At 44.4% G+C, this 17771-nt stretch overlaps 1 protein-coding gene across 1 annotated transcript in view; it reads left to right on the top strand.

Annotated features, from left to right (window-relative positions):
• Positions 1-17066: 17066 nt before the first annotated feature.
• The window catches only part of LOC115467239 (CD109 antigen-like), a 175772-nt gene continuing 175067 nt past the window's right edge, over positions 17067-17771 (top strand). The window contains exon 1 of the mRNA XM_030199045.1: positions 17067-17382. Within this exon, the coding sequence (XP_030054905.1) occupies positions 17309-17382 (74 nt within the window). The 5' untranslated portion in view covers positions 17067-17308. The remainder of the gene's footprint in view (positions 17383-17771) is intronic.

Raw genomic sequence — 17771 nt, forward strand, 5'->3', positions numbered from 1 at the left:
GGGAGGGGTCACAGTTTCCACCACAAGTGTGACAGGTAGAGGGAGATAGGAACCCGAGTCCCCCACTCTATACTGCACTGCACTAATCATTACACTACCCCAAGGACCTGCATGTTGCTCTAACAGACCTGGCTGAAACATCTGAGGCTATCATAGAGGCCGGTAAGTCATATTTTTATTCACATTTTTTTGGGGGGGTGGAAGGGGGGTCAGTGACCACTGGGGGTTATTGAGGGGTCATCCCTGATTTCCTCCAGTGGTCATCTGGTCTTTTAGGCCACCTTTTTGTGCCTTATTCGTTATAAAAACAGGTCTAGCTCAAAACATCTTAGTTTTGTTTGGTTGCATTATGGATGAATTTGGACACACTGCAGATGAACTACATAGAAAAACGTCTGAAAAATAGGTTTTAAAAATACTGATTTGGACGTATTTGTGAGAAAAATGTCCAATTTCTGTTTTATGCCACTTTTATGACGTTTTTCTCTTTCAAAAATGAGCCCCATAGTAACGTACGGAACTTTGTATGTCTAAGTGCTTTAAAACTGAGCCTCTATGTCTCATTAATCCATGCTTATGTATATGCTCTGTAACTTAGTTCATTATAACAGTATCTACCATTTTTTCCAGCACCATCAGTTTCACCAGTCTGTAATTTCAAGGATCACCTCTGTAATGGCTCACTATAGCTTAGAATGTGTGTGGGTTGAACACTAGAATTGAGTGGGTTCAATTTTTCTGAAAAGAGGTGTGGAATACAATGTTGCCATTGGTGGAAAAACTGAAATGACGTCAGACGTCACCTTATAAAAGAGAACGGAAGACCTACACCTGGTAAATAGAACGTGGAGCAGATTTTGCTGGTCAGGGAAAAAGCCCAAAATTCAGCTGGTGGATATGCTGGGATTTTGGAAACAGGGGGGTATAGGGCTGCCAGATTAAAAAACTTACAATCAAGCGTGTTTACTGAGACACTTGAGTGACTGGTTTGGGAACGTACAATAATACACGCCGGTGGAACTGGAAAGAGCATTCTATGAACCATATAATTTCTACTATTTATTACACTGTAAGAAGAGGCATCTACCAAGCCCCTTGAAGGGGAGTGTTTTGTTGGGCCCTCTGAGGGAAGCGTGGAAGGGGTTAGTGAGTAAACTGGGAGGAAATGCATTGGTTTCAAACCAATTATCAATCAGGAGTAATGGGGATTTTGAACCGAGCTTAGATAGCCCCGTATTTAGGATTTGGGAACAGAGTGGAATAAGTTTGCTGGAAGATGTGTTAACAGAAGAAGGAAAGCTGATGACATTTGAGGCGCTACAAGAGAAAGTAGGTCCCACATGGGATAACCGGTTTGCATACATACAAATTAAACATTACCTGTCCAGTTTGGATGGAGCTTCAATGGGATTTCGATTGGGAACCAAGATAAGAGAGTTTTTTCAGCAGATGTGGGAAATGGGGGTTTCGGTGTCGGGGCTTAATTGGGCTCTTAATATGGGGCCCCGATTAGAGACCACATAGAGGTAAAGAGACGGTGAGAGGAGAACCTGAGGAAGCCACTGGGAGACTGAGATGTCGCAGCAACTATTAAGACTATCCCTCTATTGATGAAAGATGAAAGACAAAGGGAGTGTGGAGTTAGGGTGATGCTTAGAGCATATATGACCAAATTGCAATTGGCTCACATGAAACCACAAGAGGGGGTAAATTGTAATAAATGCAAACAATATAGCCATACGTTTTTCCATGCGATATAGGAATGCCCCCAGATACAGCAGTTCTGGGAACAGGTAAAGCGGTTTCTGGCTGGAATATTAAAAGAGGGGGTTAGAGGCTCAGTGGAACAATTTGTGTTAGACAAACCCAAATCATATTATCTGATGGAAAAATGTGCAACCCTTTTGAGTCGCAAGTTGACGTTAGTAGCTAGAAAAGCCATATTACAATATTGGGTGGAGGAAGAATCTCCGGCATACTGGCACTGGAGGAACCAAGTACACTTGCTGGCGACTTGGGAAGCCAGAGATGCCAGGGGATCCCCTAGGTGGAGGAAGGACTATTTGGCAATATGGAACCCTTTCCTGTCCAGCCTTAGCTCCAGGGGAAGAAGCCTTATTGTCAACATCTTGTGATTTGCGAAATTGATACCTAATTGGGAGGGGGGAAGGGGGGTAAGAGGGATGGGGGGATCAGGATTTCAGGAATGGGGGAAGGGGAGCTAGGAGCAGAGAGGGGGAGGGGAGGGGAAGAGATACATGTGGAACAACAAGTTGGGTAACAACAATAGGAGGGGAGGGGGGATTGGAGGGGAGACTGGTCAAGGGGGGTACAAATTTAGATATTTTGATGAGGTGTGTATTAAGTACCAGAGGGTTTGTTTATAATATCTCGTAGATGGAATTAGTCGAATGGTGAATAAGATGGATTGATATAACAATGACTAGAACAGAAAATAGAGGGTGGGGGGGGGGGGGGTGGAAATATAAATGGGGAGAAAAGATTGATGATGGATTGTATAATTTTGTTCAGCTGAGTACAATTTCGTATTTCAATTTTTGTATTTTCATACTAGTTGGAAGTGTTTGTTTTATTTTTTTGGACTGTCATCAATAAAAATGTTGAAACATAAAAGAGAACGGGAAGTGTGTTGAGGCTTTTTCCTCCTGTCAAGACTCTTGAGGCTTGATAACTTGAGGCCTCAATATCTTGGAGTATAACCTTGGCACACCAATCACCCGAAGTCTCTATTATTTTTATGAAGTCTCTTTTATTGAATAAATCACAGATAATTTACTCACAGATAGATGTTCAGAGGTGCTGCTCCAGGACACCAAGACTCCTTAATCTGAGAGCTGTTGAGGGTGGAGATCTGAGGAGAGGTAGCTATATTGCAGGGGGGGAAGGATAGTTGAACAGGTAGAAATGGTTCAAAGCTGGGTGACTGGAATGTGCGATATCTCATTAAGGTGGAGATATTTTCAAGGTAAAAAAAACCCAGGTTCGTTACAGGGAGTTTCAGCAGGACAGAGCTGTCTGGAATAAGATGGTACATGCTCCATGTCTCTGGCTAGGTGGTGGGAATGCCTCATGGCTGAAGCGACAAAGAGGTGTTGAGGCTTCACGTGGGTTCAGGGAGGAGCAGATAGAGACCAATGGGGACAGAGCTTGCCATCGGGTAGCAAGGGGTGGTCCTAGAGGATGGCTCTTGATTGGAGGGAAAGGTCATACCTGGCTGACCTCCCAGGACAGAGATAGTGAGAATGACCAGGAAATGATAGCAGGAAAACAAAAGAGCCAAACTTGGCAGAGAGAGAGAAGAGGTCTGGGCAGCCTCACAACCAGTGGTAACAGTTCTTACACAGCCAAGCAAGTGTGGTTGCACTGCCTGTGAACTACATGACCCACAGTGCATTGCTCATGTATCTTTGCAGTGAGAAACTGCAGCAATGATAGTCCTTAGAACTGAGAATAACAGTAAAAGCATTACACACATTTTAGGATCACGTTATAAACTAATGCGAGGCTGTCGGAGGACAGAACACCTCCATCTCAGAAAAGACCTGACGGTACTATGTAAGCCACATTGAGCCTGCAAATAGGTGGGAAAATGTGGGGTAGAAATGCAATAAATAAATAAATATAGACGATAATAGGCAGAATTCAGGGTTAGACTATAGGATTATAGGAAGATAGTACTAAGTAGGTTGATCCTAGTAGATGCTAAAGTGGAGTGAGTAGGTGCTACTATGTTGGCTATGACAGAGAAAGCAGCACCCTTGGCTTGTTAACCTGTGGTCAGAGCTGGATTTAAAATAGAGGTGCCTATAAACAATTGGGAGGAGGGATCTTCTCCATGAAATAATTGATGGGCTCATGGGGGAGGGAGCCAGCCTCCAGAGCATCCCTACAGGACAGCTTCCTCTTTCCCTTGTCACCTTTGACTCACTGTGATCTACAGCTTGTTTTGACTGACTGCACCATTCCCACAGCAGTAGCAAGTGCATCTATAAAATTCATGTGGAGTCTGCCAACCTTCATATTCTAATTGGCCTTGTAACACTCTGCAAAGGGTAAGGTGCAAGATTTGGCAGCTACTGCACTGAATTTTATGGATGGATTTGCTGCAGCTGCTGCAGTGGGGTCAGTGTTGCTGAACATAATAAGCAGTTCAACTGAGAAAGGGGTCCTAGATGGAGATATTGCCCTGGCCACAGCACTTTAGTACCTATAAGAATGTGGCACCAGAGGCAGTTGGCTAAATCCAGGCCTACCTATGTCATCAGATCAGACAGGGGACGAGTTATGCCAGTGGAGTGGAGTACCCTGGTGGTTAGAGCATGGATTCAACGTGGTTTACAACAAACAAGAAATAGGAGAACTCCAACAGAAAGGAGATTTAACAGTGTTAAAAACACAAAATAGAAAACAAGTTTAAATTATTGTTCAAAAGGATACGTTTTTAACAATTTCCTAAAAGAAAATTAAGAAGAAACTAACCTCAAATTTAAAGGTAGTCTATTCCATATCATTGCCCCTACTGAAGGAAAAGACAGCTCAGAAACAGACTTAAATCAAATATTTTTTATTGATGAGAAACCTAACTTCAAAGTTCTTAAAAATCCTAATTTCCTACCCACAGATGGAAATATCAGTAGCTCACTCAAACCCTCAGCTTTCAATCCAAATATTGATTTAAAAATCAAGCAAATAATTTTAAAATCGTTACGTTTAAGTATCAGCAACCAATGATAAGTTTGAAAAACAGAATCCACACTTTCTAACTGTCCAGTACCACTAATTAGCATAATGGTTGTATTCTGCATTAATTGTAGACGCTTCAACTGATAAACCAAAATCTGAGAATAGAGTGAATTACAGTAATCCAACTGTGGCAGCCGGACTGCCTGAGCTATAGTACTAAAATCTTCTTTCACTAAGAAAGGTTTTATGGCCCGTAACTGGTGAAGCCTGAAAAAAAATATCTACTCAGAGTATTAATCTGTTTTTCAAATGATAATATAGAATCTAAGATTATGCCTAACCATGGAAACATTTTTTTAAAATTCAAATCACAGTGCTGCTCCTTGTGATCTTGGGCAAGTCACTTAAACTCCATTGCCTCAAGTACAAACTTTGATTGTAAGCCCTCTGGAGACAGGGAAATACCTAGTATATCTGAATGTAACTCACCTTGAGCTACTACTGAGAAGGTGTGAACTAAATCCAAATAAATCAGTAAACTGACAGAGATGCTCATGCTGCAAGAGTTGAGACTTGCCAGTTGGCAGGATGAAGTTTTCTGTGATTCTGCCACAGAAGCCTTGTCCTTGATTTTGTGGCAGACTGGCGGCTTGGATTATTCTCAGCACTGGCATTATTTTGTAACATAGGGGCATAATTGAACGAAAATGTCTATCTCCATGGCCGTTTATCTCCGAGAACGGGTCCGTGAAGGGACGGACCGAACCGTATTTTCCAAAAAAAATAGACGTCCATGTTTTATTCGACAATTTGTGAGCTGGGCGTTTTTGTTTTTCAGTGATAATGGAAAATGAAAGTGCCCAGCTCAAAAACGAATAAATCCAAGGCATTTGTTCGTGGGAGGGGCCAGGATTCGTAGTGCACTGGTCCCCCTCACATGCCAGGACACCAACCGGGCACCCTAGGGGGCACTTTTACAAAAACAAAAAAAAAAGGTAAAAGAGCTCCCAGGTGCATAGCACCCTTCCCTTGTGTGTTGAGCCCCCCAAATCCCCCTCAAAACCCACTGCCCACAAGTCTACACCATTACTATAGCCCTAAGGGGTGAAGGAGGGCACCTACATGTGGGTACAGTGGGTTTGGGGGGGTTGGACGACTAAGCATTAAGCAGCACAATTGTAACAGGTGGGGGGGGGATGGGCCTGGGTCCACCTGCCTGAAGTCCACTGCACCCCCTAACAACTGCTCCAGGGAGGTGGGTATGACATTTGAGGGTGAAAATAAAAAGTTGTGAAACATCATTTTTTTGTGGTGGGAGGGGGTTAGTGACCACTGGGGGAGTCAGGGGAGGTCATCCCCGATTCCCTCTGGTGGTAATCTGGTCATTTAGGGCACTTTTTGGGCCCTTATTCGTGAAAAAACAGGGTCCAGGAAAAGTGCCCTAAAGTCTAGCTACAAACGCATACTTTTTGTCCATTATCGGCGAAAGCGCCCATCTCTCCTCGGCCGATAACCACGCCCCAGTTCCACCTTCGCCACGCCTCCGACATGCCCCCGTCAACTTTGTACACTTCCGCAATGGAGTGCAATTGAAAACGTCCAAAATCGGCTTTCCATTATACCGATTTATTCGTTTTTGTGAGATAAACGTCTATCTCCCGATTTGGGTCGAAATCTAGGCGTTTTTCTCTTTCAATTATAAGGTGGTTAGTAACATAGTAAGTGACGGCAGAAAAAGACCTGTACGGTCCATCTAGTCTGCCCAACAAGATAAACTCATATGTGCTATTTGTATACCTGACCTTGATTTGTATCTGCCATTTTCAAGAGAAATAATACATGATTTTGGATTATTTGAGCAAGTGCCCCTGGCTTCTGGGAAAGAATCTTTTATCAAAAGATTATATAGTTTCAAGTGAAAGAATTTGCCATTGATGTGAGAATAAAGCTTTGTGTTTTTTTTCTCTTGCTTCACACAAATATTGCTTGACTGCCTTCTACATCAAGCAATATTGAGTTGAGACTTGCCAGTTGGCAGGATGAAGTTTTCTGTGATTCTGCCACAGAAGCCATGTCCTTGATTTTGTGGCAGACTGGCGGCTTGGATTATTCTCAGCACTGGCATTATTTTCTGTCATAATTTAAATGGATTTGGTACCATTATTAAGGCTCTGTTGGATATGTGTCCACACATCATTATAACAAAAGTGCTGCATTTGATACAGTTTGGTAAAGGGGAGCTAGAACAGTCGAGATACCACCTGTTTGGATTTAATAGCTACAAACATGTTTTATAATATCTGATGACCACTTAAGTATTGTATAGTCATGTCTGTCACTTTTATCAGCATAGAAATGTTCTAAATGACCGTATCACTTTCCTGCACTGAACTGCAAGGAAGTTACTTACTTAAATGATTACAACAGGCCTTGAGTGTGTGGTTGAATGCAACGTTAGGACAGAGTTACTTAATTATCCACAGAATACATAGCCTTAAGTTCATTTTTTTTCCTATTCTTATAATGGAGGTGCTTTAGTTGCTCTTCTGATTTTATTTCCTTGTGCTTGCTGTGTAATGTCGAATCTTCCAATTATTAGCTTATTAATATTCAAGAGATCTGCATGGTAACCATGCATTGTAGCTGCATGACATAAGTCCTGAGAAGCTTTTATATTTCAAGGAATGCATCTAGTATTCCCATTAGGCAAATATAAAGAACAAGCTTTTACATGACTTTGCTCTACCTACAGTACATATTTTCGCCTTTTGGATTGGCATGCACATTTCATAAGCGTCAAAAATGTTATTTGCTGAATTCTGAAACACAGTATGAAAAATGGTTATCATATTGTTTTTATTAAGAAATTATAGTTTGATACATAGTATCATCTATATAGTTTTAATTAGTTTGAATGATGATATTTGCACTTTATCCATTTTCCTGCTATTCAAACCAATCATATTCATGTGTCTTCGCACTGGGCAAATGTATAATTTCTTACCAACCCTTTGGTTCACTGATATATCCAGGAAAACCTTTGTAAAAGAGATCTCATGTGGTTTGATCACCCCTAAGAAAGGTCCTGATTTCTTTCTGAGAAGAAGCCACATCTCCTAAGATTTCCCTGCAGTGGGGAAAATGCTCTGTTCTGAAGTTGTCAAAGGTGTTGGTGTCAGATTCCTCTCTTGAACTACTAGTTCAGTCCCTAGTTATAAGTCGTCTTGATTACTGCAACAGTATCTACGGGGGATGCACATCCACGCTATTGAAAAAATTGCAAACTGCTCAGAACACAGCAGCTCGACTCATCTTCGGTAAATCGAGATTTGAAAGTTCGAGCCCACTACGTGAGAGGTTGCACTGGCTTCCTGTGAAGGACCGTATCGTTTTCAAGATCTGCGCATTGGTGCACAAAATCATCTATGGAGACGCTCCTGCTTACAGGGACACTCTCATTAACTTGCCGCCCAGGAACTCCCGCAAATCAGCTCGCTCGTATCTCAATCTCCACTATCCAGCTTTCAGTGGCCTAAAATATAAGACAGTTTATGCTTCCTCTTTTTCTTATCTTAGCACTCAATTCTGGAACGGACTGCCCCAAGTGGTCAAATTCACCCCTGATCACCCGACCTTTAAGAAGCGGCTCAAGACCTTCCTTTTCGGTAGAGTATATGCCGTGAGCCCTCCTGGTGTTACATCCTTCTGAACCACGGCTGCCATAGCGACAATTTGTCACCTTCCCCTCTCTCCCTCTCCCTCCTGTTGTTCCTCTTTCCCTCCTCTGACACTAATTACTGTATTTTGTATTAATGTTGCTTAATAGACTATTGTACGCCACATTGAGCCTGGGTGGGAATAATGTGGGATATAAATGCCATAAATAAATAAATAAATAAATAAAAGTTAAGGCCTTCATTTTACAAGCCCTATTGGCGTTTGATACGTGTATAAACTGACACTTAAATGTTTGTCTTGCATAAACGTCTAAGTCCACATTTTACAAAGCTGGGATATGCATTCTTTCTCCTGCTGTGGCACCACTTGAATCTACGCGCCATTTTGTAAACTAGCCCCTGTCCTCTGGAGCAGTCATCTGTGAGATTTAAGATAGAACTCTACAGGTATAAAGCTTAAGTCAGGCCTTAAGACCTACTATTTTGGGATAGCTTTTCAGGGCATGTTCTAATGCATTCATCTGTCTCATGCTCCAAAGACCGAGGCTCTATGCTCTTCTGTAACCTCTATCACTCATCTCTCTTTAGTTTCTTAATACTATGATATATCTCTGTTCTTTCTTCTCTATCATGGGCCAATGATCAGAAGCAAACACAGGGGCTAGAGGCTGTTAGCGCTATACTAGCGCCTGCATTTGCTATTGCCCCATGATCAGAGCCACCGAGCGCATGAAACAACACGCTCGCAGGCTCTGAACACAACTAGCATGCAAATGCATGCAAATCAGGGCTCTTAGTGCAAGTAGCATGCAATTGCATGCTAAACCTTTTCCTTCCCAATGATCAGCAACCAGTGCGCCAAACCAGTGCGCTAGCCGCGGCAAACCCTACACCAGCTCAGAGATGGCGTTAGGGTTTACAGACCATTGGGGAGGAATGGTGAGCCCTGTCCAGCATGCATTTGCATGCTAGCAGGCCCCCCATTCCCCCCAATGCAGCAGCTGCCCCCACCGCAGGAACCCTGACTCCCCTGCAGCGACACTGGTCTCCAGCCCCCTCAGCATTCTCTCAGATGTCCCTGGTGGCCCAATGGGCCATGGGTCAATCTCTCCCCACCTGGTGTTCTAGCGGCCCTTCCCCACCCCCTAACTTCATTGGAGGAGAGAGGTGGCCTCCCTCCTATTCCATCGGTGCTACCTCAAAAATGGCAGCACCCAGCCCTGCCTAGTAGATCCTGGGATGTGCTGGGTGGGGCTTCACACCATATAAGGGCATAAGCACTCCTGCTGAAACCTGGTGTAAATGCTGGCGTGCAACTAATAGCGGTTTGCCATATAAACGACACTATTCTATAATATCACGCATAAATTCCAGGAATGCCCCTGAACCTACTCATGCCTCATCCATGACCACACCCCCTTTTGAGTTTCATGCCATAAAATGTAGGAGCGCTTGTTATAGAATACTGTGCAGGACATTTCCATTTCCATTTATTTAGTCTTATATCCCTCATTATCCAAATCAAGTTCGGTTCTATGTGGCTTACTGTGTAACAGAATCAGTTAGCGTGGTTCACGTTATAAGAAGGAACTGTAATCAACAGGTTTACAGCGCAACGAAGGACTTACTAAGATAAAGAATCAAAAGAAAACTGTAATAATAATCAAGGTTACAGAGTAACAGGGAAATCTTCTATGACAACGAATCTATTGTATAACAGTTGTATTGTAACAGAAAGGCTGCAATCAAAAAGTTAACAGTCAGATTAAGAGCCCTTGTAACCAAGAATCCATAGTGTAATAGAGAACATACTGAATAATAGTGTAGCTGTTTTGTTATGGAGAGCAAGATTCAGGATCTGGTAAACAGGGAGGTGTCGTTGTTGAGTCAGATGAGAGTGACTAGGAGCCGTGGTCAGGTTGTGTGCTTGGTCTTCAGGGGCTTATCTTGTGTCAGTAAAAAATGTTGTGAAGAGGTATGATTTTAGCATTTTGGAAATGTAAGGTAATCGGTTATTCTTCTAATGTTTGAGGGTAGAGTGTTCCAGGCCTGGGTTGCGAAATAGGAGAACCTTGTGTCATAAAGAGGTTTGTATATTACTCCTTTACAGTTTGGAAAGGGGAGTAGAAGGTAGTTTCGAATATCCATCAGGGCATTTCTGAGTGGGAGGTCGATTAATGTGATCATGTAGGTGTGGGTTAGTCTCTGGAGGATTCTGAAGACAAGCGTTAGGATCTTGAAGCTTATTCTAGCCTTTATGGGGAGCCAATGGAGTGTTTGCAGTAGGGGAGAGGCTCTTTGATAGCGGGGAGACCTGAAGATCAATTGGGCAACTGTGTTTTAGATGATTTGTACTTTTTTCAGGCTCAGATCTTTGCAACCTGTGTATAAACCATTACAATAGTCCAGTCATGGTTATATTCTGTTCGTAATCTAGGACTTCTGTTAGTGAGACGCTGACTTCTTGAGAGTCAAATAGCATTTTCCCACATGGCAGTTGATCCAGCAAAGACTCTGTCATTTCCTGGCCCAGCAACGGGTCTTCCTGCTCTGTTTCAGCTATACACTGCACGTTCTGGTCACTAATGATGTTTTGTGATTCTGTCAGGTCAGTTACCAGTGGGTAGCCCCAGGGGCGTAGCTACGGGTGGGCCTGGGTGGGCCCAGGCCCGCCCACCCAAGCGCCACACAATTGCAGCAGCAGCCAGCGCAGCAGCCTAGCGTGATGGCAGAGACGGCACGGCACCCGCGGCGCTCTGGCAGCTGATCACGCCTCTCCAAATACAGGCTCTGATTTCAGGACCGCCCACTACCCAAGCGTACACACACAGCGTAGCGTAGGTCGCACCCGCACTCAGGCTCATCGATCCCATCAGATTCAGGCCACCTACCTTCAGGAGAGAAGCAGAAAGTGCATCCACAGATTCCATTCTCCTACGCGGAAGCGGACCCGGACATGGCTGATAGTGGCTGTGCGCGGCGGCATGCTCGCAGCCTCGCTCTTGCGCCGCTTGGCTCCTCCGCTCACTCGTGAGGTGGTCTGAGGGAGGGCAGGCTAAAAAAATAGGTACACATGGCCACATGCATGCACGCAGGGTTGTGCGAGCCTCAGCCTGGCCCTGCCCTCCCTGGAAAGGTGGTCTTCGAAAGTTCGAATTGAAGAGATCATTCGAGAATTGGATCGGACTCCAGTTCCTTCCTGTCTCGGTCTCGGCCCCAGGTAACTTAATTCAGAATTTATATACAGCAATCTACAAATAACACCTTTATAGTAGTTGGCATATGATGCCCAGTGGGTGAGAGGGATTTTTCTTTCTACCAAAGGGAAATAACCTATTTGAAGATAACAAAGTTGTCTAAGCTTCCAAGACGGTGTTTAAATCCATTTTCAAAGGCAATAATGAAACTACTTTTGGGACTCTTGGTCTCAGATTCTTTTGTTCTCAGCAATCAAAGTGGTTTTCCTGATGGTGATCTGTTTGATAAATGTGAGGAAGCTGTAGGCACAGTCTTCCATTTTGCTTTCTTTAAGCCTATAGTAAATATGGCAGTTTTTAGGACAGTTCCAAGGTTAGTTCCAAAGGTGAATCAGTGTTTCATTTAATTCCAGAGTTTGTCTTACCTGCCTTATGCCTAGAGCCCAAGTTTCCTTTAAAAGAAAATGCTTATGCTGTCTGGTTTTTTAGGTGTTTTACCATTTTATTGCAGAGGGAAATCAGACAGTTCTTTGTTTTCTTTGAAGTAGGTAACTTTACTGCCCAGGTAACTTTACTGCCAGTGCCAAGCAGCAGCAGCTGCCAGCCCAGCAGCAGGTAATAAAATTGTAAATGCTTTTTGGGTTTTTTTACATCATAATTTTATTATCATGTAATTTTTTTTCTTAAATTAAGCTAGCTGGGGCCTGGTGGGCACTATTAAAATTTTTTTCACATTAAGTAAGTGGTTTATGTTGATGCAGGGCAGCTGTTGGGCAGAATACTTAGAAATCCATCATCAAGTGCATTCTAAGGCATTATTTTGTAGTATCCCAAGAAACACTACTTATGTCTCTCTCTCTATATCTATCTATCTATCTATCTATCTATCTATCTATCTATCTATCTATCTATCTATCTATCTACAGTGCCCACCCATATTAGCTCTGGACCCACCCAAAATGTCAGGTCTGGCTACGCCACTGGGTAGCCCTCAGTCTTGGCATTGAGACCTTTAAGATAAAGACTGAGGTTTCGCCCTCTCTTTAACAACAAAGGTTGTTTACCCCTTCTGGTCCTCTGTATATTAGGGATTTTGTAGGAATCCATGCTTAGCTGTTGCGTCTTTCTGATTCCCCAATAGATTGAAAGTATATAAAATGGTGGTAACGCCTTTTTTAATATCAACCGGTCATGTGTTGTTCTTATTAGGGTCCTTATGTTCTGTCTGCAGACTTGTCCAGACATGACTAGCTTTGCCATGTGTTATTACATTTTTATTCATGTGACTGTATGATAAATCGGTTTGCTAGGGGAAAGGGGGAGGAGGCTACAGACAGAGAAAAAGGTGAGGGTCTGGGGGGATGCAGAGAGTGAGATTATTTTCCTTTCAAACTGCCAGGAAAGGGGACAAAACAATACCTTTAGAAAAGCATTTATTCTGCCATTCCACTTTGTTCATTTAAAATAAAAGCATTGAAAAGAAAAAAAATTTGCTTGTCTGTAACTTTTTAAGTTCATCTATCTTATGGCAGAGCTGTGATTCTCTCTGCTGCTAGCTAGGAGGGGAGGCACAAAGTAGTAGGCCAAATCCAGAGGCCACTACTCCATCCTCCTCGATCTATCCGCCGCTTTTGACACTGTCAATCATGACTTACTTCTTGCCACACTGTCCTCATTTGGGTTCCAGGGCTCTGTCCTCTCCTGGTTCTCCTCCTATCTCTCCCACTGCACCTTCAAAGTTCACTCTCATGGATCTTCCTCCACCCCCATCCCCTTATCTGTTGGTGTTCCCCAGGGATCTGTCCTTGGACCCCTTCTCTTCTCAATCTACACCTCTTCCCTGGGCTCCCTGATCTCATCTCATGGTTTCCAGTATCATCTCTATGCTGATGACACCCAACTGTATCTCTCCACACCAGACATCACCGCGGAGACCCAGGCAAAGGTATCGGCCTGCTTATCCGACATTGCTGCCTGGATGTCCAACCGCCACCTGAAACTGAACATGTCCAAGACCGAGCTTATCGTCTTTCCACCAAAACCCACTTCTCCTCTTCCTCCACTTTCTATCTCAGTTGATAACACCCTCATCCTCCCCGTCTCATCTGCCTGCAACCTCGGAGTCATCTTTGACTCCTCTCTCTCCTTCACTGCGCATATCCAGCAGATAGCCAAGACCTGTCGCTTCTTCCTCTTTAACATCGGCAAAATTCGCCCTTTCCTCTCTGAACACACCACCCGAACTCTCGTCCACGCTCTCATTACCTCTCGCCTGGACTACTGCAACTTACTCCTCACCGGCCTCCCACTTAGCCATCTATCCCCTCTTCAATCTGTTCAGAACTCTGCTGCACGTCTCATATTCCGCCAGAACCGATAGACTCATATCACCCCTCTCCTCAGGTCACTTCACTGGCTTCCGATCAGATACCGCATTCAATTCAAGCTTCTCCTTCTTACCTACAAATGCACTCAGTCTGCTGCCCCTCACTATCTTTCTACCCTCATCTCCCCTTACGTTCCCGCCCGTAACCTCCGTTCACAGGACAAATCCCTCCTCTCAGTACCCTTCTCCACTACCGCCAACTCCAGGCTCTGCTCATTCTGCCTCGCCTCACCCTATGCTTGGAACAATCTTCCTGAGCCCTTACGCCAAGCCCCCTCCCTGCCCGTCTTCAAGTCTTTGCTTAAAGCCCACCTCTTCAATGCTGCGTTCGGCACCTAACCCTTACCGTTCAGTGAATTCAGACTGCCGCAATTTGACTGCCCCTATCGGACCGACCGTTCACTTGTCTATTAGATTGTAAGCTCTTTGAGCAGGGACTGCCTCTCTTTGTTAAATTGTACAGCGCTGCGTAACCCTAGTAGCGCTCTAGAAATGTTAAGTAGTAGTAGTAGTGCTCTGCCTTGAGAGATGAGTTGAAAAAGGTGATTTCCTTTCAAAGTGGCTGCAGAGAAAACCAGCTCGGCTCTTATGCAAGCAACCACCTGGCATTTTTTCTGTCTCACTTCAGCCGTTTAGGGCACGATCTCACACAGTTGTCTCTTGAAAACAGGAGAGCAGCAAGCTCTTGCATTCTTATGTAAGCTAAAAGCAAAGAGGAGGAGGAGAGTTGATCTATTATTTTTGTTTTAAAACCTAAAACAGCTTGCCACAGCTGCCAAGTAAAAACAGTTTTAAAAACCAAAAACTCCTAACCCTTACTCACTTGTTCAGTACCCATGTTTTATCATTCCCACCTTAGTAATTCCCTTATCCCTTATTTGTCCTGTTTGGATGTCCTAATTAGATTGTAAGCTCTGTTGAGCAGGGACTGTCTCTTCATCTTCAAGTATACAGCTCTTCATACTGTAACCAGGTACGTCTAGGTGCAGCCAAGGATAGAACAATCTCCTTCAGCCACAGGCTCCTGGTACAGTCAAGAAAACAAATGTCCACCAGCAACTTCAATTTTAAGGCTTTTATTCCATGCAGGTTTCTAGTAGACCTGGTACACGGTTCCAACAGCAGCATTCACCTTTAATCTTAAGCACATGTAAGCCACCTGAAAGTGTGTGGCAAATAGCCCCCCTTAAGCAGTAGGCTACCAGCACCTACCAGGATTCAATACAGGCTCACAGTCAGCTTCAGTCTGGGCTCTTTATCCAGTGCACAATAAACAGTAGTTCAATTCCCAAGACAAACAGTTCAATCAGTTCATCATCCCAGTTAAATCACAAAGCAGCCTTTACTTTCAGGAGGTTTCAATACTTTAGGGACTTCCTCACACCCAAGGGATTTCAGCCTGCTTCAGTACTTTAGGGACCTTTCTTGCCCAATGATTTTCAGCCTGCAACTGCTTCTCTCCTCCTGAACTGAACTCCTGAGACTCCTTTCCACCTGCCTAATCAATCCCTGGCTTCTGCTCTCACAACCAATCATTCTCCTTCCATTAGCTTCCCCCACACCCATAGCAGCTGAGTTAAACATTAGACTAATGAGGAGCTCCTGCACCCAGGGTTTCCTATCTCTCTTCCCCACAGTGGCAGCCTCTCTACACATCCTGCCAGCTTACACCCATGCCTTCCCCCCTTTGCAGCTAGGAGTCCAGTCCGGGTTCTTCATCTCACCCCCTGGCTCCTTCTGGGACTTGTATTTCAGACTGAAACTGCCTTAATCCAACTATCCTGGATGTGACTTTATCACAATATGTCTAGTAGTGCTATAGAAATGATAAGTAGTAGTAGTAAAAAGAGTAGAGGGCAGGGGTAATGGAACATCTTTTTGGTTGGAGCGGCCAAACAATCCAACCAATCTCCAGCCCTGACCACTGTTCCCTCTAACCTGAGCAGGGGTCCTCCAACTGCATTTCTGCCAGTGGGGGGTGCTACTTCAATATTATGTTTTCAGTGGCTAGGAACAAGCAGGTTACCTGGAGTCCTGTAAAGCTTGCCTGTGCCTATTGAAAATGTGATATTGAAACAGACTTCGCCTATTGACAGGACTGTAGGTGGAGGACTCCTGACCTCCAGCTTAATAGCTGCTGATGCTATGTGGGCAAAGAAACAAGGCATAGTACCCCTCGGGTGCATGGAGCCGCCAGTAACATGACACCGTGCCCCGACGAGCAAAGGAGGACGTCCTTTCCTCTTGGGCCCGCCCTTGTCTGATGTAAGTAACCTACATTAGTTACTTACGTCAGACAGGGGCGGGCCCAAGAGGAGAGAGACGCGAAGGAAGACTGGGCACAGACCGAGACATCAGCTGTTCTTCTTGCCCGTGCAGCACCTTCACACAGCGCTGCACGGGCCGGTAAGAGGGAGGGGGGCCCGGTGGAGGGGGTAATGGTGGCGATGACCCCAGGAGGGGGCGGAGGGGGCGTGGCACAGGGCGGAGGATGTCGGGAGGCGGAGCTGTGGAGCCAAAGAGTAGAGAGGAAGGGAGGGGGCCGGCCGGGGCTGCTGATTTTTGTTTTGCTTTTTAATTTATAATGCAGGGGGAAGCAGGGAGCAGCGGTGACCTCGGGCGGGGTGGGGGGGGGGGGGGGCAAGGCCGTCCATACAGGACGCTCTCGTTAGATTTCTCGGCGTTTCGTTCGGTTTTCCTGCATTAAACAAATCGGAAAAGGATAGTGCATGTCATTTTAATAGGGTTTCTATGCTAATTGCTCATCTGCATTCCGTTTTCGTTAGCTGCTAGTGCTACCATCGTCGGAAAATGGGCTTTAGTGCATGCAACGGTTTGAAAATTCTTCCTTAAAGGCTCATTTTTGGCTCGTTAAAGCTTAGTGCATCTGGCTCCTAGAGCTACACCTCTCAAATAGTTGAGAACTACCTGCAAAATTTGTAAAGCATGGTAAACAGGAAAAGGTCAACTGATTTCCTGTTTATTTAGATTCTTCATGTGAAACCTTCTAGAAAAGTGAGAACCAGGGATGAAGAAACAGTTCTTTAGCAATAGGGAGTGGGAGTGAAGTGTTCATTGCCTCTGGTTACAGGAAGTATTAGGAGACATGATGAGAGAGGTGACAGGGTGTCTTTAACTTTTGTTTAATTTGTTTTTTATTTGTATCAGTTTTTATGCTCCACCTTCCATATAATTTTCTACAAGTTCTTGAAGGCAGGGCTCAGAGAAGTATGCAATACAAGGTATAAACGTGTTGGAACAACACAGAATCCCTGCCAGAAGTCTCAGAATTTCTGAGCAGACAGGAGGAGATATTTTGATCAGTGAGCGAAGTAGCCACCAAGATGCTCCAGTTCTGGTGTCTGCTTGGGAAGCAATGCATTGTCTTTCTTCTCTTGTTATGCACCTGCACTGCCAGGTAAGGGAATTAACAAATCAAGATGCTGTTAAATTCCTTCTTTGCTCCTTGTTCAGTTGTAATATGGTGCTTCTCTCTAGTGGATGTAGTCTAATAATTATGGGGATATAGCCTGAGTGGAACTGAGGGTGCATTATACTAAGGGGTCCTTTTACTAAGGTGCGCTGAGAAATGGCCTGTGGTATCGTAGATGCCTGTTTTGGGCAGAAGCAGAATCATTTTTCAGCGCACCTGCAAACAATGCCTTTTTAAACATTTTTGCCAAAAATGGACGTGCGGCAGAATGAAAATTGCCATGCGTCCATTTTGGGTCTGACACCTTACCGCCAGCCATTGACCTAGCGGTAAAGTCTCACATAGTAACCGGGCAGTAACCTACGCGTGTCAAA

This window comes from Microcaecilia unicolor, chromosome 3, assembly GCF_901765095.1.
Source record: "Microcaecilia unicolor chromosome 3, aMicUni1.1, whole genome shotgun sequence".
Taxonomy (NCBI): Eukaryota; Metazoa; Chordata; class Amphibia; order Gymnophiona; family Siphonopidae; genus Microcaecilia; species Microcaecilia unicolor.